The sequence below is a fragment of the Coturnix japonica genome, chromosome Z, assembly GCF_001577835.2.
Source record: "Coturnix japonica isolate 7356 chromosome Z, Coturnix japonica 2.1, whole genome shotgun sequence".
NCBI classification, from domain to species: Eukaryota; Metazoa; Chordata; class Aves; order Galliformes; family Phasianidae; genus Coturnix; species Coturnix japonica.
The window spans coordinates 48,460,637-48,486,923 of NC_029547.1; the positions used below are offsets into that span (position 1 = coordinate 48,460,637).

Here is a 26,287-nt window from a genome sequence, read left to right on the forward strand (position 1 = left end):
AGCTTTCACTGTTCCTTTTGGAATGAATTGTAATGAAAGCAGCAACTTGACCTGGCACTGATGAGCAGTCTGCATGCCAGGGTGGTACCAGAATACCCTCAGAAGCTGAACATGCAGTGGTGATGTGAAAATACACCCTTTCCTACCAGCACTGATAGGTAAACAGACCTTTTAAAAAGGTAAGTATTTCACACAGCTTCAAGGTCTGAAGGATTAATTTCAGAAAGAGAAGTCATCAGTGGAACTTAAGGCAATGCCTCAAATACTGAATGTCTTAGTGGATGGGCAGCTGGGTAATTCTGCCCTCATAATAACACATGAATATGGAAACATTTGCAAATAATAGGCTTTAAACACATAAAGAGAAGTAACAAAGGCTGTAACAAAACTAAGGAAGTCCCCAGGACAGGATATTCTTGAGGCAACTGCCATTGTTTGTTTGGGTTCCCCTCTCTTGTTTCTAGAGATGGAATGCACACTGAGGTAAGTGCTTACACAGAGCATCAGTAGAGAGCATTTCCAGAGTACTGACTATTTTCCAGCCCTGCTCCCTTGGTTAGTGAGGTTTTCTTAACAGCAGTTTCCATAAGAAGCAACATAGGATGCAGCAGGGCATGTCTGCAAAGCCTCCACAAGCTTCAGAGAGTACACTGGCCACCAAGGAGTTGCCTCCTAACTTCTCAGCAGGGAAAGCAAAATCCTAAGATCAGTGCTGGGGGCCAACATAGTTAAGGCTAGATGTGTGCCCTGGCAAGGGGAAGGAGGACCAGACTTGGTAAGGCCCTGGGGATGAGACCCCCTTGGCTGCCTTGCCCTGGCCTTGAGAAAGGACAGCTACTGTCCCTTGTGAGCATAGTTATTGCTCTAAGCACTCACCAGAGCCAGGCCTGTGCCCAAGTCTGCACCCAAGAAGTGCTTTCTCGTTTGCTTGCCTTTCCTGTCCTCCCATGCCCCAGAGCAAGGATTTTTGAGTTGCACCAGTGGGGGCTTTTTTTGAGCACCAGTGGCATACACAGAGTATATATGTGTAAGATGTATATGTATATATAAGACCAGAATGGGTCTTCCTGGAGGTGATTGTGATCACACTTGCGACAGGGACCAAAGGAGACAAAGCTGATGGATTTTTCCCATCACTGTGAGAGAGAAGGAACATTGTGGTAGCAGAAGTACAGTAAAGCCTAGGGCCAGCCTCTGGCATTTCAGGAGCCTCCAACTCAGCCTTCCTTCTCAGCATCTGCTTCTCTTTGTAGAAGTATAGGGCTTAGCATGTCATACATCTCGACGTCCTCCTGCAGCCCTACCTCTGTTTTTTAGCAACAGGGCTGGCTGAAAGCATACAGGTACCCAGATGGTCTTGAATGCAAGAAGATGAGTTGAGCTCACAAAAGGGGATATGTGCTATCCTATTTGCCAACTTCCAGGAGATGCTGCTCCATGCCCTCCTGCCTTTTGGCAATGAGGAACCAATGAGGAATAAATATAATCAGAGATAAGAAACCTTTGTCCCAGTAAACATCACCAGAGGAATCTAGAACAGTTGGGCTAAAGCAGCAGCCAGTGCTGAGGTACTACCACCACCAAATGTGTAGTCTCTCTCTCTAAAATGCTTCCATACAGTGGGCACTGAGAGTCTACAGCCTGAATGCCAGTGCTAGTGAAACACTGATCGTGTGTCTTTCAGGTCTGCTCCACTTTTCATGTTATCTTTCCTGCATACACCCTTTGCCCTGTTTTTGTGGCTGGCCAATAGTATAGACTGGAAAAATCAGTAAAGGTACTGCATCAGCACTGGAGCGTCTTGATAACACTTTTTTGGCACCCACATGTAGAGACATTACAAGGAGAGAGTCAGAAGCACATACAGCAAAGAAAGGTGCTGAGAAGTGGTGAAGAGGCACCACCACAGCAAAGCAGAACGGGAAGCAGGGCATGAGACCCAAGCCAATGTGTGAATCTGACTGCAGGTGTCACTTCTGAGCCCTGTCCTGTAAAACCAGGGACAGAATCAGACTCTGATCATTCACAGTTGCACACTTTCCTCTACCAGGGCCCCAGCTGAATCCTACCCTGAGTGTCCCCATGTTTTTTCTCTGCTTGTCCCTAGTCTGAGGAGTCAACACTTCACACCTGAGCTGTGAAGTGAGAATAGTCCCAAGGATCAAAGGAACAGAACAGAACAGAGAGTCTCCAGTGACTACAAATAATAAAACATGTGTGGTCACATCAGTTTATACAGCAGTGTATTCACACTGTACTACCACTGCACTCTAATAGGCTGAAGTAGATGCGTGAGAGGTTCAATTAGAAGCATACAGATAAACTGTTGCTGATGAACTCCCTGTCTAACTGCTACTAATACTTTGTGATTCCAAATCCTGCCAAAGTTAATAAATTAGGAGAGATTACAACTAATTGCTGCTTAAATAGCTGAAATTGAACATGTCTCCACAGATGCGTTCGCCTTCTCCCTTGCCACCAGTTCTTGGAATAATTAGCTGCAAAAGAGAAAATAAACCCAAAAACATCTGAAAGAATACAACTTACAGCCTTGCTAAGATTATTACATGTAATACTGGCCTCAAAAGACATTGAGATATGGAATCTATAACAAATTTGCTTTGGCCAGTGCTAAAATTGCACTGAAGCCAACAAAGCTGAAGTTATTTAAAATCAATGCCAGTAAAGCATTGTAATGAACTATTTTCTCTAAGACAGAAAGTGGATTTAGGCAGTGACTTGGAAAAGACTGGTTCATCTTTCTCCTCTGTCATGTATTTCCTGCATGATCTAACACTCCAGGACATAATGGAACACGCACCTCACAGTCAGGTTGTTTTAGTGCAACTTCAGGTGCATTGGTAGTGTGTACTGAATTGTGAATCCTCCGGTGAAACACAGATGCACTGTTTCATTTCAGGTGTGTTAGCTGCTTTTGATGAGATGGATCAAGCAGCTGACTTCCACAATATTGTAAGGTCCCTAAACGAACAGTATCAGATAAAGACTGTGGGATAGCAAGGTGGGATAGTAAGGTGTTTGCCTGTTGCCACATGAGGACTAAGCTAGTACCATACAGGAAAGTCCTCTGAGACCTCTCTAGGCAATAGAGACAGTACTGCATCTAAGGAGCCAGAAGCTCACCCTGGTCACAGGAGGTGGGGCAGAGTGACCCCCAGTTCTCTGCCCTTGCTGCAGCCTACCAGGGCTGTTGCTACATTGAGCTAATGCAGGGCTCTTACAGACAACAGCCTGGGCAATTCATGTGTGCTGCACCTGTCCCAGGGCAGGGAATTAATCTCATCTGCATTTGGACACAGATGATGGGCATTTAAATGCCATCTGCTTCATTAAAGCACTGTGTTGATGAACACCCAAGACCTTCCCCAGATTTGACCTCTGTGTACCTGTCATACTTAACAGCTGTATGGGAAATTGATAATCACAGCCTAAACCTCTGATTAATCAGCTGAGGCAAGTGTCAGGTCAGCTGCGGGAGCACAGGTGAGAGTAATGTAGCTGTGCTCCTGGAAGGGATGGAGCTTGACTCCACCTCCTCTAGACCTTATTTAAGGGCTGACCACCACTAAGGCAGCATCTCTTGGAGATTGCTCCTTGGTGGAGATTGCCTCGGTGTTTTCCAGCAGATTGAAGGCTTCCTATAGGTGAGTTTTTCCTGTAAATAACCTTTTGGATATTTACTACCATCTTTATGTTATTGTCACTGTATAACAGCCTATCTCCACCAGCAAAGCCACCCATTATGTCTCTGATGTGGGCAGATGTTTATTGGTGACCCACCACCAACCTGACGAATTTGTATCTCCTCTCAGGGCTGCTCCCTGTATGATTTGTCTTGTTTTCCATGACAGTGCATCCCATAAAACTACAATATAACATGTGGGCTGTGAGCCCTGATTTTGGCTGGGGTCACTAGGTTTTGCTGTTAGACAGGTAATACATGACGACACAGAGCCACTCATCCCACTTTTAGAAACAGCCAAGCATGGGCTCATACTGACTGTGTCAACTTGTATTTCCACTGGGTCTGGGAGAAGGTTTTAGTTACAATGCAAGAACCATCTCTTCCAACCATAGTGCTTGGGCAGAAAACAGGGAACAGTTGGTTCAATGTGGAATCAGCAGATATACCACCACCACCTGTTTTCATAGCCTACAGCACAAAGAAATTCAGGGAACTCAAAGACCATCTGGCCTTCTGAACTTAGGAAACTCACCCAGAGACCACTGCGGAGTCCAGAAGGAATGCAGGGCTGTGTTCTGGCCATCAGTACCGGATACTAAGCAAGTTCCTCTACCAAGTCTCTGCAGAGAGGCAGGCAAAAGGCGTGACCCCACATCAGCCCACACAAAGGAAACTGAAGGAGTAATATTGCATCTGAGTACTCAGTCCTGTACAGGTAAGTAGGGAGAGGGCTAGAATAGGCTTCTGGTGAACACCAGGGTCTGAGCAGGTGCCCAACACTGAGAGAAGTGGAGGGTTGAGAAGTAACCAAAGAGCCCATAACTGCAGTGTAAAAGCATCTCTGGAAAACACTGGATCCTGAAAGGCTGTTTAATCAAGCAGAGAAAGGTGCAATGGGAACTAATGGCTATAAACTGAAGTCTGACATTTACAATGAGATTAGAAAGATTTGTAAAATTAAGGGAGAACTAGCCATTCAGTTGGAGGTGTCAAGGGTGTATCATTAAGGATCTCTAAGGTCCCTTCCAACATGTATGAGACTGTGATACTGTGATTAAATCCCTTCTGGAAGAGCACAGCCTGGCCCTATGCACTGCACTGACATGCACACAGCTGGGGCAACACAGGGAAGTCCCCCGCCATAATGTAAAGCTAAGTGAGTTAACTGCATCTGCTGACTCTGCTCCATGGGAGGCAAGACAGGCCAGGCTGGCCAGTACCAGCAAGCCTCCACGGGGCCATTTGAGCGTGGTAGAGCACTTTCCAGTCATACCATGGTACCTCCCAGAGGAAATTCTTGGTTTTACCTTCTCTCTATATGCTGCTGCTGCTTCTTCTTCTTCTTTTTTTTTTTTTTTCCCTTTAAGTATTTATATACGTGTCTGTGTATGTGTGTGTACAAAAAATAACAGCTCCTGCAAGCAGTGGAACCTTAAGACTTTTAAGACTTTTTTTTTTCCCCCCCTCATAGATCTTACCATGCTCTCCACACTTCTGCCCTTTGAGGACCAAACCTTCATTCCCAATTCAGCCCTACAGTGTGAGAGAAGGACACCTTCAGCTAATTTACATCTAAGTGAGCATTTGTCAGAGTAAAGAATAAAGGTCTTAGTGTGCAAAATGGTTCCTGTGGCAGTACTAATCAATACTTGCTTGATGGATTGCCTGCCAGGAGTCTTTCAGGCACATCATTTTAGCTGCTAGACTTTCTGCTTGCTCACTGCTTAACAAAATAAATAGAGATGAATCATGGTATTTAACATAAAACTCCAACCCAGAATCAAAGCTGTTTAAAATGCACAGTGGTTTGCCCTGCTCAATCCTTCCTTTCCCTTTGCTCAGAAAGAATGCTAAGTCCCAGCTCTCCTGAAGCAGGCACAAGGTTTGCATGATAACCACTTCATCAAGGACGGCCCTTTCCTCTGCAATCATTGACAACAGTCCCAACACAGGGCTTGGTTCCTCTCTGCCCCTGAAGCAGGAGCTGGCTGAGAAAGAAAGAACTGAGATGTATTCCTGCGTGGCTGATGGGAGGGTGATATTTCACATATGCCTTTCTTAGTTGCTGTGATGCAATGCACAAACTGTTCCTTCTGCTCCTGCGCCTATTGTGCTACTAATCCACGTGAAAGCTCCCACCACTGAACTGTCCCCACCCGCAACTACATCACACTCAGAACTGCAAGTAGCAACACAGAGCCAGGTTTTCAGAAGTATTCAGCTCCTCAGTAATAACAAATGCATGTTTGTCTCTACAAAAATTCACATTTCTATTCAGAAACATAACTAGTAGCTGATTTCTTTATCTAGCTTGAAAATAGATGATGCTTTTCTTGAAACTCTATACGCCTACAAGCCACTAATAGCTGGGAAAGGGTGAATAATCATAGCAGTGACTATTTTGGCCAGAGAGGAAAGCCAAACTTCATCTAGCAGTTCTGTCCCCTCCCATATCTCACCAACCCCCCAACAATACCCTGCAGCAAAATGCAATCAGTCAGGTGGGCAACTTGAAGGAGGGCAGGAGCTGTGCGGCTGGGAAAGCCAGAAGGCAAATGATGGGAGCACAGCAGCAAAAAGGAGCTGTACTTCAGGGTCCCAGGGCCAGTTACCCCAGCACTGGTGTTCTGCGAGATGTTAGAGCAGCAGGAGCATGCAGGACTTGGGCTCATGGGTGCAGAAAGCCTGGAGCAGGGGTGTTCAGGGAAGAGACAAAGAGGATACTTGACCTCTAGAAGCTGGTGGGTTTCAGATAGAGTGCAGCTGCAAGAAAGAGCAAGAGGGACTTTGAGACTGAAGGCTCTCACTCTGCACCCCCACCCCACCATCCTCTTCCCAAAGTGCTTGTGAGGTAAGCACCACAGGAGATCAGAAGGTTTGGTGCTCTTTTTGACAATGGTATGATGGGAATTATTATTTTTTTTTCAAGTGACACACAAAGTACGTGCCCTGAAATCTTTCCAGTGGGACTTTCCTGGCTCAGATGTGTGGGAGCTGCAGGGTGACACTCTGTGGCGCACCACTGTGGAAAGCTGGGAAACACAGGGAGGTCAGGCAGCTCATCTGGCACAAGGACAGCTTAGAGCCAGTAATAGTAACCCCATGCAGTGCTTTGCAGAACGCCTCTAGCACTTACCAACGAAGTTTTCCTGGCCTTAAAACCAGGGACTAATTCTTGTTTTCAGTACCCAAGGAAAATTCTTCATTCACGAGTGTTTTGTTTTAGTTTTGGTAACTCCTTCAGTTTTCAATATCCTTCTCTCTCTTCCTCAGCTTTCTTGTAATCCAATATATCCATGGTTAATAATTGCTGTGGCAGTGAATTCTTTGAATTATAGATAAAGGATTCAAAAACAATCAGAGAAGAACTTGAATATTTCATATTAGACCTAAATGTTTTATGATTGCTTGCAGAGTGAAATTAGTAAGGACACTTGGCCAGTGCTGTATAATTTATGCTGTGCTTAAGCAGGAAAATTACAGAACTGAACACATGGAATGGCTGAGGTTGGCAGGGACATCTGTGTCCATCTGGCCCAACCCTGCTCCAGCAGGAACAGCTAAAGCAGGGTGCCCAGGCCCATACCCAGTCTGCTTTTGAAGTTCTCCAAGAAGACTCCATCATCTCTCTGAGCAACCTGTGGCAGTGCTCCACCACCTTCACAGCACAGAACTGCTGCCTGATGTTCTGTAGGAACCTCCTGTGCTCCAGTTTGTGCACACTGCCTCTTGTCCTGGCACTGGGCACCACTGAAGAGAGCCTGTCTCCATCCCTTTTGCACCCTCCCTCCAGGTATTTACACATACTACTAAGATCCTCCCGGAACCTTCTTTTCTTGATGCTGGATGGCCCCAGCAACCTTAGCCTTTCCTCACTCCTGTGAGGAACGGAATGGAAGATCTCCATTCTTTCATCTACTTAACAGCCTTCTGCTGGACTGTCTCTTGCAGTGGCCCCACAACTCCAAGAGTAAGCTACAGTAATTTTTAAAAAAATCTGTAAAGTTATTTAATATTGGGTTGGTGAATATTTCTATTAAATAAGGGGTAACCTGCATCTTAATTCGCAATACTATCCTTCCAAGCTGAGTGAAAGAGCAGAACTTCCATTCTTAGTTTTGTAGTTGTGCTTTCCTCCTATCACCTGTCAGGATGACGGCTACTGAACATGGCAGCACCAACCTCTGCCCTCAATCCAAGCTACTGCTGTTTTTGTTTATTGTGCACAATAACAATTTTATAGAACAGTAAAACAATAACTATCTGACTGTGGGCAAAATGATCACTGTGTGCCTGTTTCTTTGACTTCCTTTATCTGTCTGTTCCAACTATTTTGTCTGCTAATGTTTTTGCTCTGCAGCCAGACAGTGCATCCTGACTCTACTGCAAAAAGCCCAATAAAGCACTTACCTCTGAATTTCAGTTTGAGTATAAATCTTTTGAGAGCAAATGGATCCAAACAATAGTGTGAAACCATGGGGGGCTTGCATGTTGCTTAGCATAACATTACTTTGAACTGGGGTGATGACTGCAATACAAGTGACCGCTAATAAATCTGTCTGAACTTTAACAGGGGTTTTCAGAGAGGAGAGCTGTAGATATGCTTGAGGTGTTAGCCTTAATTGTGAAGTTTTCTCTGCTGACAAATTCTGAACTAAACTGAGAGCAGCACTGAAGAGTAAGACCAACATGGGATGATCCTCATAAAGGAGGTAAAGCTGCCAAAGTACTCAAGGCAGCTACAAGAGGAGAGTGACCCTGGAGTGGGAGATGGGAATTCACATCGTGTATATGCTCACAGATTCCCAGGTGAGAGAATGACTTGGTCTTTTTCTGCTTCATTTCTGCCTAGAGGACATCACTATGGGGAGAAGACAAAATATGATGCAACCAGAGCAAGTAGTGGGGGGCACAGACCACAGGCTATCCCATGTTAGAAGGGGCCCATAAGGATCATTGAGTCCAGCACCTGGCTCCTCACAGATCCACACAAAATCCAAACTGTGTTTGAGAGCAGTGTCTAAACACATCCTGAACTCCAGCACTGGGGCCGTGCCCACCACCCTCTGGCGCAGACCCTTTCCCTGACCCCCATCCATCCCTCCCCTGGCACAGCTCCATGCTGTTCCCTCGGGCCCTGTCACTGTCACACAGAGCAGAGCTCAGCGCTGCCCTCCACTCCCTATGAGGATCTGCAGCTGCCATGAGGGGTCCCCTCAGCTCCTCTGCTCTGCACTGAGCACCTTGAGGGACCTCAACATCCCCACACAATATGCCCTCAGACCCTTCCCCATCTTTGTAGCCCTCCTTTGGATGCGCTCTCACAGTTTTATGTCTGAAGTACAAAGGCTGAGCAGTATCTATCATGGAAATTTTGTTTTGCATTAGTCATTTGGAAAACCTTATCCAGTAGGTGTCACAGCTGAGACAGGCTGCATAGAGGGATTTTGACCTCTGACTGTAGGTATGGCTGTTTTGTTCTAAGGCAATCACTGATTTTTCTACATGTCTGCAATGACAGAAACCTGAAAGATCCAAACTGCCTCTCAGAGAAGACCTCTGAGATCCCAGATAGGCGCTCCACGCATGGTGAGCAGAGGCAGCTGTCTCTGCCCTTGTAGAGAAAGCAAATAGTACAAAATCTACAGCCCAGTAAAAGAGAGGTATGGCACAGGAAAAGGTGTTTACTGGGAAGCCTTCACATGGAAAGATGGGAACAAAGGATGCCAAACTTCAGCTAGACAATGCTATAGCTAATACAAGCAGCCAAACAAATGCAGTGTTTTCTCACACCCATCACAACCTGACCAGAAACAACAGCAAGAATCAACTATGGCAGCTTTTCATCATTCAAAGAAGAACAGGCCAAGTGCTGCAGAAACCTATAGGAACTCTTGGTATATGTGCTGAGGAAATGTGGAATTAAAAACGGCACTGCAATGGAAGGACCTGAATGGATAAATGGGGATGGTCCCTAAGCAAAACCAGGATGCTAAGGCATGGGATGGCAATCTTGAAAAGCTTACTGCAGAGAGCTGGGTTAGGGTTTGCAGGATTTCTTCATTTTTTCTGTTGTTTAAAGTTGGATTTTTTTGTTTGTTTGTTTGTTTTTGTGGTTTGTTTTTTTTTTTAGGTTTGACACCCCAGCAAATTTGCATTTCATGGCCTGCAGAGCTCAGCTCTCAGCTGGTGAAAGCTGAAGACATGGTCTCTGCCTTTAGAACCCACACCACTTATCCCTTACCTTAACCTTGCCAGAGCCAGGGTCAGTTGCTATCCCTGTGGTTTTGGCAGCCAGATTTTTTTCAAGTCTGACTCCTAGAAGCTTGAATTGAGTCAAATGGATATTTAAACCCCTCAAATTCACAGAAACAGCCTTGGTGAGTCAGAAGGAAAGGACTGCTCCTTTGATTGATCACATCTGTGACTCAAAGCCAAGTATGCATTCAAACAAGTTAAACCATCTCCAGGGCTCATAAAACATTGTGCCAGGCCTTTTGTGCTTTCCATTAAAGCCATGCCAGTCTCCAAAAGCCTTGCAGTTTGCAAATCATGGGGATTAATATTTATTACTGTTGAATGTGGTCAAGGCCCCTGCCCTGGAGTTTGCACTTAAACAGTACAAGAAGAACTGGCACATGCACTCAGCCTTAGCCTCTGTCTGCTCTCAGCGAAGGTAGGGGTGAAGTCTTTCTGGCTCCCAGGCACACATCAGATCAGGCTGGGGTGGGCTGGATTCCTGGGCACCTTCTGAACCAAGGGTGGTCAAGCCCCAAACTGCATGATTGCCATATGTCCCCTGGAGGACATCTGCATCTCCTAATGCTTGGCAAGGAGGCCCTGTCAGTCAGACTACACTCTGAGCTAAACATGAAGAGGCATCTGATGAATCATGAGCACAGCAAGAGCCCAGAGGGCTGTAAAATACCTCTAGGGACTTGTTTGTGCCAGATCTCTTAGAAAGTTCAAGAGGAATTAGCTAAAGATGTGAATCAAATTGCTGTGGGGAACGTGTTCAGACTTTAAGAGACTCTTGCAGGATTGAGCATGCAGCACTCCGGAAGCCAGACTGCATGGGGGTCATCTGAATCAGAGTGCCAATGTGTTTGATGCAGTACATCCCATGCATTTTAAAGCAGTTACCTCTTCTCAGATGCAGCTATGCAGCTAAGCCCTTTGTGGTGGCATCATCTGCCACGTGGAAGTGAAGGGACATGGAAGTGGAGTTACAGTGGAGCTCCACCATTGTATTCCTGAAAAGATAGAGCATCCATGTGATGCATGCTGTGGCCACAGAGGCTTCATCAACTCATCTTTCCTTTCTGACAGTGTGCAAATAACCCTTAGGAGAAATGATAAAAGAACAAACAAAAGGTTAGTGAACATGCAGGACAATCTAAACCAAGGGATCCCACCTTGTCAGATAGAACAATATCCTGGTAGCAACGCAAACGTCCCCAGTCTACATACACAATGCTGTGGAAATGCCATGGCTGAGAGGTTCAAGCACCAGAAGGGCTGGTGTCTGAAACTCCCCAGCACTGGTGTCAGAGCCCAGGGCCCTCATGGACAGAGCAATCAGGGAGACTGAAGCTGGAGCACATTCTTTCATGTCCAGATGGGCGGCTGGAAGAAGAGTCCCATCCACCTGTAAGAATTTCCTTTTTATTGCTGTAGTCCAACGTTTCGGGTCTCTCCAGCAGTTTTACTGCACTCCTGCCGGTTTACCTGCCAGTGAGGATTATTTACCATGAGCAGCTGCTGCTCTGGGTTCACTGATCTTCTCAGCTCCCAACATCAGAGGTTCAAGATTCAAAACAGAGCCAATGAGGGATGGTCAGAAAACTGAAGAGGAATTGGGAGGGAGAAAAAAAAAAAAGAAAGAAAGGAAAAAAAGCAGCAAATGAAAACAAGGCTCTCTGAGGTTTCACTGTACCGGGTCCCCACCACCTGCCTACGTTTTGCCCACACACCGTTTAATCAGCGTGCCAGGGAGTCTGGCTCCCTGCCAACAGGAATGTGGATTCTGACAATTTGTCTAAAGTGCAGTCAGGAATTGCAGCTAAACAGAAAGAGCACTTCTTTCCCTGTGTTTTTGTTGTTGTTGTTTGGTTTTTTTCTTTTTTGGGGGGGTCGTTTTTTCATGTGTGTGTGTGTGGTTTTTTCGTTTCTTTTTTTCCTTTTTTTTTTTCCCCCCAGAAACAATTACAACCTCTAACTGCCGCCCACACCTCAGTTGCCTGAGAAACGCAGCGTGGGTACAGCGGCAGTAGCAGAGATTCGGGTTTTACACCATGGTTGCTATCATTGGGTAGCTGTGAGGCCCCCACAAAACCATCCCAGCAGGACTGTTTCAGCCCAGACAGGGAGAGTGCTGCCACCCCAGGCACAGCCCACTTCAAGAGCCTACCATAGCAAGCATCACTCTGCGAGAAGCCAGGGCCAGGTGTGCAATTGCTGTCTGCATCACACCACAAATTATTCTGGTTCCATCCACCCCAGCCTCAGGACTTCATGTTCCAGCAGAGTACAGCTCTGGATGGGGAGGGCAGCATGCACTGAGAGGTGGATATCACACATGCTTTTGTCTCATCAGGAATGCTTTCCACACCTGCCATCACAGCAGTGCCCCAGTCGTCACCTTATCCAATCTACCTTCAAGCACACACCTGCTCTGGTGATTGTATCCACCACAAGTTTCTAGAGACACACACATCCCTACAGGCTGTGGCTGGAATTCATCTGAAAAGACAAAGTGCTGTTCTTTAACACTGGACGTGTGGGCAGAAGGGTGAAGCTTGCTCAAACCAATTAAAAAATATTCATCTTCTCAAAGAGGTGACGTAACATCTCTACTGAGCACTTCTGAGCACAGAGTCAAAGGGTGAGGGGGATGGACAGAAGGATGATTTATGTCTGACAAAGACAGTTCCTTCAGGGGAAAAAAAAATAAAAATAAAACAAACAAACACAAACTCCACTGTTTTTTGTTTTCTTTTGAACAATCTCTGCACAGTGATGCAAGGGAAAGCTTGCTGTCTGTGAGTTTTTATTTCCCTGCTTTTCCCCACAAAGACATTCCACATCCAGCAGCCAGCACACAGACCCAGGGATGCTGCTGTCTTCCAAGCTACAAAGCACAGAAAGGAGTACTTATCTTGGCTACCTCTGAGAGTCTTCTCTGAAGGCCAGCACACAGCACCCTCTCCTGACCTCACGGCAACCCTGACAGTGTTCAGATCTCCCCTGCAAACAGTGGGGGAACACGAACTTTTTGCCAGAAGACAAAGAAAGGTGTTAGGCAACCTTCATAGGTGGCTGCTCCTTTCTTATTAATGGATTGCTTTTTCCAAGTGGTAGATGGATCTGTATGCAGTTCACTTGCCTCCCATGCTATTTCTTTACACTCTTGCTCAGTTTTCTCCTTGCTTTAGGCTTTCAAACCATTCCTTGTTGCTCTCCCCTGCTGCAAATCCTGACATTTTTTTCCACAGAGCTTCCTATCCTTGATGCTATATTCTGCAGTCTTCTGCAGTTTTCTAGCCATCTGTACATTTCACCTACATTTCAAGACCGCACAGATAAAGACCCACCAATGCCTTCACATGTGCAGACAAGTAGTGTTTGTTCTTAGAGAAAACACGATGCTTCTGCACTATAGAAGTCTGTCCCCAAGATTTTAAACTCACAGACCTTGATTTCTCAAAACGTCCTTTTACTGTCATTTTTGCATTCTCAGTATTAATCCTCTTTTACCTTGTGGCCCCTGGCAAAGCTCCTGCACAATTCAAATAGTTTCAAATATTCTTACATCTTTTTAATTGCCTGAGTCATTAAACTTGTAGTGGCTGGACCAAGTTTACACTAGGTGGAACCTGTCCTGGAGCCTTTCTCCCCTTTCAACTTATTTCAGGAACCAACTCAAACCACTACTAAGAAACTGGTCAAGCTATTAAATAAGGAACATACCAATTACCCAATAAACATAAAACTCTCACTTGTCTACAATTATACTATTTTCTCCACTATTATACAATTACAGAGCTGTTAACCAGTACTTCTACATGCTACGCGTTGCACAGAGCTACCATTCAGTTACAAATCCACCACCTTTCCCTCTCTGCATGACCTGTAACCAGGGTGCAAACCTATCCTTCTGCAACCCACCCCCACGCCAATTTTTTCAGACACAGACCTGATGGAAAGTCAATGAGTTGTCACACAGGAATTGCCTCTAACTTGGGTCTGTAAATCAGCAGCACCACTGTTCATAGGCACAGGCACTCCTCCCTCCAGAATATTCCCCCATCCTTCGTTCTTCACCTGATTTTCTATCTTACTCATCACCATTTCTGTTTCTAGAACATTTTTGCCTCTTTTTCATCCCTTCCTTTCTCTGCTTCAGGTGCTCTGTAAGACTGATATTACTTGCCCATGACTGGCCCAGTTCTGCTACATCTGTGTATGTTTTTTCTGAAGTTCCTACTGGGATAATGTCAGCTTCATACAGTACTGCTGATAGACTGCTTTGAGCATAGGGGACCCTACAGTTTTCCACTGTTTACCTTAGATCTTCTCTAAGAAGAATTGGTGTGCTTCAGATAATCAACAAAAGAAAGATTCACATCATTTATGTGCCTTATCCACCCAAAAATTAGCTGTGGAATGGTGACCAGAAGAGAGATCCTGTAACAAATATGATCATGAAAGCAATCCCAGAGTGGTGGCAATCTGTGGTGTAGTAAGTAGTTCATCTCTTCTAGCATGGCCCAATTTTGGGGAGAAATGATTAGTATGGTGGGTGGTGTAATTTCTTCTGAAAAACATCTGTTTAGCAGCAGCAAACATAGAAAGACAGAGCAGGAAAATCTGATGACATAACAGATGAAAACCTGGGTCATCACCATATCATTCTCTTCATAATGCTCCAGGCTCTTAAAAGCCTCCAGGTATTTTTGCCCTTGTCTTGTCATTTAGGAGGCCATGACAGCATATCGGTACTTTGCTATCTATCTTAAGAACTCTTCCAATTTCAAATCTAGAGATATCCATGACAACTTTAGAACTATTTGTGCTTTACTCTGGGTTGAAGTCACTCTCTCATGCTAGATTATTTATAAATAGCAAAAGACTTCTGCCGACTGTGGAGGTTTTAGCTGTATATATAACCTTCTGGGTTCACTTGATAGTTTTATTACTTGGAAATGTAAACTGAAAATGGACAATGAAGAATAAAGAGAATGTGCTCAGAGTTGACTTAGTCAGATGAGAAGACAAAACAGGAAAAGATGTAGTGATCAGCACTGACATTACCTTTTACAAACAATTAAACATTCATTTGGACATTAGAGAAGGCATTAAATACACCTTCCTAAGTATAACACCCACTCCTCTTCACCATCAATTTGTTAGAAGAAATACTAACCCATGAACATGTATTAGGTCCAGAAACTCACAGAGTTTTGATGTAACCAGGATGGGAAATACAGGAATAGCAAAGAAAAAGTCTGACATCCCATAGCATACTGTGGAAAGATAGCATAACTACCTCAAGTCTTGCTATTCATCTAAGGCAATATTCCAAGTTTCTAGGAGAAAAAAACACACACACACAAATAAATAACCATCTCAAAAATAGTCATTCAGAGAGATCTTGGTAAGAAAAAAATACCTTTCTTACCAGTTTCCAAACAAAACCTCACAGCCCCGCTGTGAAGGTTCTCTGTGCCCAGTCCGTGATTGAAGGTATCCTGTTACACGTTCAGTAGCTTCCTCTGCTCCCACAATGAGCCACATCCAGTGCAAGAACAGCAAACACAAAATCATTTGTTTTCTGTGCAATGTACAGTCTCCTTCCCTTCACTCTGGTGAACCCACTCCCAACTGTATTTCTGTGCTCTTTTTCTTTAGCATCCTGCTTTTCTGTCTGTCATGGGTCTTTGTTTCCTTCCATTCACTAGGCCATCAGCAATTTCCAACCCTGCTCTCAAGCAAAGTGTTCTGCAAGATGGCTGAAGTCATTTTTGATCTGGTGATCACTGCAGCCTCCCTCTACCCATCCATCTGCTTACAAACCCATTTTTAATCACTTACTTTTCTTCCTGATGTCTTTTCACAGCTAAGTGGAGGTAACTTCATGGCTTACACATTCTATAACAGCCCACAGGTAAGGCCACCTCTTGCAGAGATACAAGGAGAGATGCTTGAGCTGTGCTCACTTAGGACTAGCATGCATGTACTACTGCTGGCCCCAACCACGTGTCTCCTCAAGATTCTTATGATAGGGAATGTTTGCTGTACATCTGCGTAGCGCCACAATGCATTCCGCCATGCCAGTGGTATGCTGGTCCAGACTGTGCTTCTGTAAGGTACACAGTACACACACTCTCCAGCTCCTGAAACTTGGAGTCTGCTGACTGCCAGAGGCAAACAGGGTGCTCCAGGGAACGGCTGTACCAGCTGGTGGATGCACATTTTCCCTGGGCATGTCAGCCCAGCTAGGGGTTGCTAAGAGCCCCCATTACCACCTTCATGTACGTACGCATACAAAGCAAAGGTAAGGGCTCCAAAAGAAACTATTCAACTGCAGAAGATGAAATACATTTGGTTTATTTCTTTCTAAAGTTTGTACATATACATATATCATTATACATATGTGAGATCCTTCACTAGGGTTGCTTGAGTTCAATTACATAAAAATTATTGGGAAGCTTGCAGGCTCTCTGTTGCCCGTAAGCAACACTTATTCCAGATTATAAAAACACAGAGGAACAGAGTAATAGTCAGGAACATGGACACAAGAGAGAATTCTACTTTATATCTCACAGTTTCAATACATCAAAGGCAAATTATTTGTCTGTATACCGTAGGCTTACTTTATCAGCAATGATAAAATAGAGGAAAATATTTATATACAGTCACCTCAAGTGAAAAATAAAGCAATGTAAACTTAAATTCCAAAATATTATTTTAAATGATATAACAATATCCCCAGAAGTCCTTCTTCCACAGAGAAGAGGACTGATTAAGTGCCTTCATTTATCAGGAAATGATCATTCTAGTACCAGTTACATGAAGCAGAATAAGGGAGGGCATCCTGTGGTACCTGTAGAAAAGAGCGACAACTCTGCTTCAGGAAACCATCTCTGTATAAGCAATACATGTTTGAGTCCTTGTGGACATCAGCAGCACGTGGAAATGTCTCCCATGAACCAGGATTTAAGTCAGCACAGCTCTGACTCTGACCACCAAGGAGGAATGTGCTTTTCTGGCAATGAACGCACCCAGGGACAGGAAGGAGTGCCCTGGTGGTAAGACAGCCTCAAACCGGACCACACCAAGAGTCAGAGCAGCAAAATTTCACACTGCTGGAAAAGATAGCGATTACCTCAATGCTGCCTCAGAGCAGAGCCAAGAAGTACCACAGAGCAGTGAGACCGGGACTGCGTCTCCAGTGTGTCGCATGAAGAACACTCCATTGAGTCAGTGATGAGAGTAAACTGAGTTGAACAGTATTAGAAAGAAGGTTCCTACACTTGGCAAAAGGGACAGGAAGCCACCAAGAGGAAAGATCTTGCAAGGACTGCTTTTAGGCCCAGTAAAGTTAGGTCTGCACAAAAGAGATCCACCATGTGCGTGTATGCACGTGTAAGACAGTCTTTGCACTACTGCTGCCAAGGGTTACTGTTCCCATCGGGGTACTATTCAACAGTAACTGTTAGTTAGATGCTTTTTCTGAACTGCATCATCTCTCTGCATCACCAAGAGAAGCAAGTAACCCGAGGGAGTGTATGGTGCCTGAAAAGGATTACAACTGATCCAAAGGAAGATGATGAGGATGTCCCTCTTAATTTCACCCTCCGCTGCAGTCAACTTGCATCTCAGTCTTGCAAGACACTAACACTCTGACCATGGTCCAGTGAAGCATACAGACATAACTTCACAAAGGCTGCTCAAATACTTTTAGCTAACAGCATGATAAGAGTTCTATGACTTCAGGTAAGAATCCCACCCTCTGGCTCTGCTCCTTCTTTCCTAGGATAATGCAGATAGTCCTAGTGTTGCACTAGCTAGAGCAAATGGGAAAATCCACTGGACTTCCTTATGCCTTTACTTAGCCCAGCAACTTCTTAACAAGTTCCTTAAATATCACAAGGGAAACCTTTGGGAGTCAAGCAAGAAGCCTTACAGTGATATTTTAATCCTGTTGCTCTTCTTCTCCCCACTGACGAAAAAAACATTCCTCTTGAAATCTGTACAGTCGCAGAAAGAAACCCTCACTACTGCTGTATGACTCTGTCTGAAGGAGACATCACAGGCACCTGTCCTGCTTGGACACGATTTTGGACATGAGGCCCTTTTGCTGAATTTTCACAGAGTGAGGTCAACAACTTCAGAAGTAAAGCTGTATATTTGATCTTCAGAGTGTGATTTTCAGAAGTAGATTCAGAAGTAGATACATATGCTAACAGAAATGGGGAGATAACCCAGTGTTGTGCTAGCAGAAAATAGAACCCAGTGATCCTTGCTTAGACTCTCAGATATATGCCTTTGCTTTCAGCTACACACAGCCCCTGGTGGGCAACACAATGGAGACCAAGGCACGGCTCAAGGGATAGCCTAACTCTGCAAAAGCTCTGATGACTCTTTAACTTATTTTGAGAACAATTAGAACAAGCATCCTAACAAAGTTGGTAGCTTCTTAAGTGCTTTGACCAAAATAAGCCTCAGAAAAGAACAGCAGGCTCTGGAGTGTTGAGTCATAGAAGCCATACTATACCTATGGAACACAAACACACATCTATAGGCATCACTTAAACACATTCACCACGTACTGTAAGCCTCAGATTGTACCTCACACAGAGAGTATTGATTTTAAAGTTTTCAAACTGCCAGAAAACTTTGTTCTTTTATCCATGTTATAACCCTAGCCTCAAGTAAGAGGATAGTTGTCACGAATATGTACACATTAAAAAAACAAAAATAAAATAAAATCCACCACTGTTCTCATCCTACAGTTTTTCTGAACTTGACAGCACTGAGCACCAAGTATTCCTAAGTGTGTAGGTGACTTAAGACTATCACTGTCAATAGCACGAGCCTTGTGAAGCAGCACAGACAGGGAACTGCAGATCACCGTTTTCCCAGCAAGAGGCTCTGGGAAGACAAAGGACTTTGTATCCAACATGTCTCCATAGCAGTTGGCTAGCTGCTAAGTGGTTAAACAAGGATATTCACATTGCCCAAGGCAAAGATGAAACCCTGTCTGCTTGAGCAAAATGCATCTTGCTGTGCTGGTCTAGTATAGGTGAATTACAGACAGGACCACTGCTGCAGAGAGGCTGCTAGTTGCAAAGGTTTATGTCAGAGAAAACTCATGTTCTTGTAATATGCGGCATTTCTAAAACATGCATTGCCAAGAAACGTACTTTTTCCTCAGGCCAAATACACCTTATGCATGCACTCCAGATGATTCCTGGCACAGCTTTAACAGCAGATGCCATGGTAGGTCCCTTACTGTTTAACAATTTATAACTTTTACAGAATACTTCATTACTCAAAGGGAATGACAGAAGCACTTTGTGCTGGCCTACATTTGCTCCTTTTGACCACAGCAGCAAAGTCAGGTCAACAGTACAGCCTCTGGGAAAGCTGTAGTTTGGGCTTGTTAAGGAAAGTGATCTAATAAATAATTAACATAAAGCTTCAATGCAGCTAACAAAACAAATGAGGAAGGTACCTACGTGCAGGCAGGGCTGAGCTGGCCTCCTTTCACTGTTGAGCTGGATGCTGCCAACAGGAGAGCTGACCTTCACAGAGGGCTTCCAGACACATCTCTCCAGGGCAAGAGACACATCTCTCCTCCTAACTCTCATTTAAATTAGCCTCTTCCCAATGAAGCAGTGACACTCCAGTATGAGGCTGCTGCAGTCACAAGGGAGAGATGCAGCCCATGACAGAAACCAAGGGCGGTTTCCCAAGCAGTACAGTTTATGTGGAAAGGGAAGCCAGCATTTCTAATTTCCCCCGGCACTGAGGGCAGGATGGCACTGGTTTTCTGAATGTCTTCAGTAACATCAGCCATGTGGGAAATGGTCCCGTGCAGTGGTCTGTAGCTTGAGGAATACAGTTTCTCTGGAGGCGGACAAGCCTCTTCTTCCTGGAGCAAATGCTCAGAAACCCCAGGTGGAGCAGTTCACTAAGCCATACCTATGCTGCTGGGAGAGCTCAGCAAGGAGAAGCGAAGGCAAACTGCACAAATATATGCTATAAATAACACTCTCTATAAGCTAGAGATCACTTATTTCAAAGACATTTCTGACACAGCTTTTTCAGCTTGCCCTTCCTGGCAGCCTGGGCAGCTGACACCAGAAGCACATGCTGAGGAGCTTCAATCATGCTCTGGCAACACTGGTGAAGTGTGGACTTCAGAACTGCCCTTTCAGAGCAGATGTGGCACCCCAGAGTTTCTGGAGATCCACACTGAGTAAAGCTTCAACAAGCAGCCATCTAGAAAATTGCTGCAGATAAGGTGTCTATACTGCCTTTGCCTCTGCAAAGGTGGTATTTCTGGGCATTCTCTCTCTGTGCTTGGGGACACAGATCGAAAATGGTGTCTTTTTTTTCTTTCTTTTTTTCCCCACACAGCTCCCTGAAATTTATGACCTGGAATTTGGGAAAGTCCCCAAATCCATGCAGAAGAGCATGTCAAAGTTTCCACCCAGAAGGCTGCCTCTGCCTCTGAGATTTGTAGAGAGGTGACTAGGAACATCACAAGTGTCTGGTCTCAGTGTGGGAGGGGGACCTTGTATCCATGCAGCACAACACAAGAGGAATACAGGAGCCTGAAACTCTTGTCTCGCACCTTCCAGCTATAAATGTAGCTGGGAATACAGGCTACAAATGAGCAGAATGGGAAAACTGCTCAAAGGGTTATCTATTCAATGCAGCACTGCTTCAGAGCAGGTTTTCTCCAGGCAAGATGGGACAGTCAAATTTTCCACATTTCTGCAAGCATGGAAGGAAAGAGACCTGTTACACAGAAGCAGCTGAGGTGCTAAGATGACAGACAGAAGCAGCTTGACAGAAAGGAGGAGGAGCTGTCAGACTAACTGTGATAAGGCCAAAATTGATTTAGGGTTGGAGAATGTAGACACTGTAAGCTACAAGCCGTCTGCAGAAAAAAGCCATCTCCACTTTCAAGAAGCACACCACAGTGCAATTGCTCCAGAAAGGCAATGATAACCATGCTGCAACTGACTTTCTCCACTGCCACAGACACCTACTCACCAAAGCAACTGCTATCATCAACTGGGAGCCCAGTCCCATTGGAGTGAGCCAAAAGCTTGGCTGCTTCAAGCTGGATGGACAACCAGCCTCAATACAAGAATGCACCAGTGCAATCCAGGTCATGAAGAGTCTCTGGAGGCCAGTTAGCTCAAACTCCTGCTCAAAGCGGTGCTCTGCTGCACACTGCGCTCAAGAAGAGCCCCTAAATTTGGACAGGCAGCATCCTGGGAGTGGGCAGAATGAAGGAGAAAGCACTTAAGGGATGAGCTGTTACAGCCCTTAGAAAGCTTCTGGTAACCATTTACAAGTGGCTGGCTATAGATGAAAAAGTGTCTGAGTTGGCGTCACAGCTGAACAGTGTTCCCCCACAGCTCTGCTACATTAATCACCCTGCTGGCTGACTTATCTCTCTACATCAATTAAAGACACAACATAAATACTGGATTAAAAAGCTGCAGTCATGTTCACTGGTCCATGCGTGATTTATCTGCAAGACGCATACAAACACAGCCGGCCCAGAGATTTCCTTTCACAGCACTGCCGACAAAAATCTCAGCATCCTCCTGCCTTACAAAGGAGAGGGCGATTTTAGCTTTGGGAGAGTATCTTGCCTCCGGTTGCAGGAGAGGAGGGAGAAGCACAAAGATGCCTTCCCTCCCTCCCCTCTCTGCTGTCATGTCCAGGCCCAGTCCAAACCTTCCTGCTGCTCCTCCGTCAGCCAGGAGAGGAGCCCACGTAAGTGAGCAGCCAGCAGTGCTTCAGGGAATGATGCTGGCCCAATCCTGCTCCCTTCTCCACATCCCCCTCTCAAGACGTGGGCAGAGGCTTTGCCTGAGCGACGGTTTCCAGGCGGCACGCTGCAGCAAGGAAGAACGATGCCTCCCTGGATGCACCAACGCAAAGGCTGCCTTGGGGGCTGCTCACTCACACACACGCTTGTGGTGGTCTGTCAGTTGCAGCTGAAGGAGCTGGTGCTGCAGTGTCTTAACACTGAGCATCTAGACATAGCTCCACCTGTGCTGAACAGGGCACAAAACAAGCCCCATGTAACTCCAGCTCATAATGAGCATCATCAGAAAGCCATACTGAGATCAGATGCATGGTGGGGGCAGCCAGGCATGCAGGGGCCCCAGGGGAAGGCTGGAACTCAGCAGAACACTCTTAGATATTACAATGGGAGCTCCTGAGTCACTGAGGTCAAACATTCAGCAAAAAGAGGCAGGGCACTGATACCATGCAAAGCCATCCAGTCAGACTTCCCGTGGTACCACCCAACAACACACACCACTGATGCCCCCTGAGAGTCTGTGTCCATCCTTTACAATAGCATTGGGGGAGAGGGGAGGGGGAGGAGGGGGGAATAGCAAGCAACTGAGTACTGCTTAGTAGATGATCCTGTTCCTAAGGGAGTCCAGGAGGCTTAGGCTTACATGACAGCATCTCCTTTTTCTCTTGGCCTCTGAAATGTGCATTTTCACTTGGGTGCCTGGGATGCCTCGAATTTGTAAAGCAATGGAGCAAAATGACATTAATTAAAACTCAAGCAGAACCTGACAGATTCTCAGCAAACTAATCTGCACGCCTCAACAATCTCACCAAGAGTGCTCCAAGCTCAACAAATGTTTAATCACTAAAAAATACAGTGAAAATCTGCATTTGCTAAGCACAGATGAGACTTAAAGCTTACACCCTAACCCACTTGCAAGTATACCTGGAAATGGAGACTAAATAATAAAAACTGAAAAAAAAATCATTTCTGCAGTTCACTTTTTGTCTTTCCTATTGCTTCAAATCATCTCCTCTGCAACGACTTTGAAAAGGAATTAACCAGTTTCTCTGTCAAAGCTGGGAAATGCATTTTACAGGAATCATTTCTTTTTGAGCACAGCAATTTAATCGCAGCCTACAGCAGCCAACATCTTAAAAGCTCAGGGAAAAAAAAAAAAAAAAAAAAAAAAAAAAAGATGTTAAAATGTCGCCTCTTCACCTTTTAAAGCTATGCACTCTGTATTCACAAGAGGTTTGCTGTGCATATTCCAGGCTGTGTTTGAAAAGCTCACCCAGACAACCCCATTGTGAAAGTCAAGCAGGGCCCATTTACAAACCTGTGCCTTTTTTCTATTTCTGTTGCATGCTTTCTATGAAATGCCACTATCTACAGCTGGGCAAGTTTTCTTCTCAAATAAGCATTCAGCATCTCCCATATGTCTTTTTTCCCTTCTCAGCATTACCTCCCTCTCTACTGTTTGTTTTAAACCACCAGAGTATGACAAACAGCTGCAGGGATCTCCTCCTGGCTTTGATCCTCCCCCCCCCCCATCCACCATGAGCTGTTCACCTACCAGATACAATACATACAAACAATCCTCTCCAATACGCATTGTCACACAGTGAATCTCCCAGTGCAGCACGCTGCACTCTGTTCCTCCGTCTCCAGTTTTCAGTTTTCCCCTTTCTTCAGCAAGAGGACTAAAAACATGCTCTACCATAAACATACATAACTTCTACAGCCATAGCACTAAACAAGCGCTGACAGTTTCTATTCAGGACTGCAGTTTTTACAGACATTGCCAGGGCTAGACGCTGACCTCCTGACTCCTTGCATGGAGCAACCACACTCAGTGGCAAATGCCAAATGTGCACATCACACATGTGTCTTGCAAATGCATCATCACACATGGAATCGGTCCCATCTGGTTTCGCTGCCAGGCTGTAACTGCAGGGATTGATGTGCTTCAGCACCAGGAGGTGTTGAAGCATCTAAGGGCATGTCATCTCAGTTACAGCCAATAGTGAGCACACTAGGAAAGCACAGTGGTACTCACTCAGGGAGGGAAGTCAAGTGGCACCTGTTAAGGTCCTTCAGTCTTTAATTGTTCCCTTTTCTGTCCATGGAACCAGCAGTTCAATAAGTTAGTCTAATTGACTTGGACACTTTGGGAAGTCTGGCAGAATGCACATCCAATCAGATGGTAATTTTTCTTGATGTGTGACCCTACATTATTTGGGCTGAAAATAACAGCACATTTCTAAACAGTCCTTGCATTGATCTTGACGTTTCTCTATACATTAAGAATTACATCCATCAGGACGGCTGCCCTGTGCCAGGCATAGCAAAAACACCAGCGATCAACATTTCTCAGCTGGCCTCAAACTCACCTCTCAGGATGGTTTGTGGAAAGGGCCAGAATGGTTATACTATTCTGTACATGGAAAGGGTGAGGCAAAGAGGGAAAGACTTGTCTGAGCTCACCCAGCAAGACAGTGTCAAATCAGACATTAAAACCCACAGAGTACAGTACCAGGCAAACCACTGATCTTGCTTCCATAAGGCAACAGAGGCTGGGAAGCAGACAAGTGATTTTTGAATCATTTCTGTACTCAAGGCTGCCAAATACTGCAAGGATCTGTGGGCCAAACAGTTTTGAAGCATGGAAAGCTCTACCTGTGGTGGCCTCTCCCCAGCCTCTACTTCCTTCTGAAAGCCTGAAACAGGATGTGCTGGAACTGCAACGTGAGCTGGCAACTGGCAGGTGAAGGGTAAGATCTGTCAGTCACGCTGCCTTGTGCCAGCCTCCAGCACAGAGTAGGCAGGACAGCATCAAACCCTGGCCCTGTGTGAGAACAGGTCTATGCCATTCTCCAGTTGGCCCCAGCCTCTCTGACCTGTATATCAGCTAAAACAGAAAAATCAACTGCTGAGGAAAACCCTTTCCTGAAGAGAAAGGGCAAAGTACTCTGTCACTGTCAGAGATATTGCATACATCCACACGTACCAACAAGGAAACTCCTGGAAAGTGGAGCATCAGGAGACAATGTATCATAAGGCTCTATATAGCAGCTAAGTGAGAGTGTATAGTTAAAAACTACACAGAGGCCCTTTGTCTTTAGAACACACTGCTAATGGTTGACATCTACAGTAGCCACCACCACAACACAGTGGTTCATTCCAACTTGGTAATTTCTCATCTCCCTGAACACAGAGACAGCACAGGTTTCGACATCCCTCAGCCTGCTAACTCAGAAGAAGACTTTTTGCTTGGAAAGAAGCAAACAAATGATTCCAATGCTGTCATCCCAGCATTGTCAGAGATTTCCAGGTTGCAGTCCTTTGCATTCATGGGTCCAGAGTCAATTCAATAACAATAAGCAACAGTGGCTATTTACCACAGCACCCATTGCTAATTACCAGTACCAACATGCTCTGCCCTGTCAGGAAACCACTGTTCCCAGTATCCTAGACTCTATCCAGCCCTCTGCAGCTGCCTGTTTGTACAAATTTCTCACAGCTACAGCTCATATTCGCAAAGCTGCAGCATTTGTCCAGTTATTTTTCCCACCCACCACGTAAATAAAGTGACAAGTGACTTGAGAGATGAAAGCCACGTGCCGATGGGAGGAGATAAATGGGGAAGAGACAGAATATACGTCACAGCGCTCTACCCTTCCCCCAGCTCCTTTAGTAACAGAACACAAAAAAGTCCCGATGCTTCAATTGCTAAATGATAAATTAACAGAGCAAAGCAAAGCAGGAGCAAAGACATCTCCCACAATCTGCACAGAAACAGCAAAATATACAATAGAAAATGTCACTAACACCCCATTCAGGCAGATGCACTTATTTTTATGTATGACAGGTTATTAAATGGAAAAAATTTGACCACCGGTACTTTGCTGCATGGCTGTTCCCCTAGTTGTCATTTCCACCCTAAGTGACCTTCTGCTTAATGCTGGGTGTTTCTGGCCTGTAGTCCTTCCTCTCTGAGACACTGCGTTTCACCTTGGCACTAACTGGAGACTCCTGATTGAGCGATGTACTCGAGTGGGATTTCTTCAGTCCTGACGCATCATTCTCTCCTCCGCTCAGCAGCTCCTTCACCCCTTCTTTCAGGAGGCCAATGTAAATCTCATAGCGATTTTTCTGGGAAATGAAAAGAAAGGGCTGAATCAGTGTATGACAAATTCTGAAGAAACATTTGAAAGACCAACTAGGTAACATAATAGTTTCAAGTTTAAAGTGATGTTGAAAGTAAGGAGTCTAATATGGATACGAACAATGGTGGCTAATGTAAATTGCACTGCGCAAAAAGGATTTCGGTCAGGCTGTGCACAAGGAAATGCTGTGCAATTTAAAACACTCAGTTCTGCAGCATACAAATCCCAGCGGTCTGATGAATGGTGGCTCTCGGCTAGCTAGAATGTATGGTTATTTCTGAGTAACAACACCAAGAAGGAGCTTTCTGACCTTAGCCGCGCTGAGTCACCCCATATATATCAAGACATTGTGTGCTC

The 26,287-nt window shown here is 45.1% G+C and overlaps 1 protein-coding gene and 1 long non-coding RNA gene across 8 annotated transcripts in view; one reads left to right on the forward strand and one right to left on the reverse strand.

Moving 5' to 3' along the window:
* PSD3 (pleckstrin and Sec7 domain containing 3) overlaps positions 1-26,287 on the reverse strand; it is a 138,773-nt gene that overhangs the window by 7,932 nt on the left and 104,554 nt on the right. For 6 of the 7 annotated variants that reach the window (XR_004305693.1, XR_004305692.1, XM_032441494.1 and 3 more), the window contains one exon: positions 25,776-25,916. Coding sequence is in view for 5 of the 7 variants with exons in the window: in XM_032441494.1 (XP_032297385.1) it covers positions 25,776-25,916 (141 nt within the window). In the remaining 2 variants the exon portion in view is untranslated. Of the gene's footprint in view, positions 1-16,294; positions 25,917-26,287 lie in introns of those variants that run through there. The other variant, XM_032441493.1, reaches the window with a different exon arrangement.
* On the forward strand, positions 3,581-6,430 carry LOC116652542. Its single transcript, XR_004305694.1, has 3 exons — positions 3,581-3,665; positions 4,230-4,421; positions 5,178-6,430. It is a non-coding gene; the product is annotated as an uncharacterized LOC116652542 (long non-coding RNA).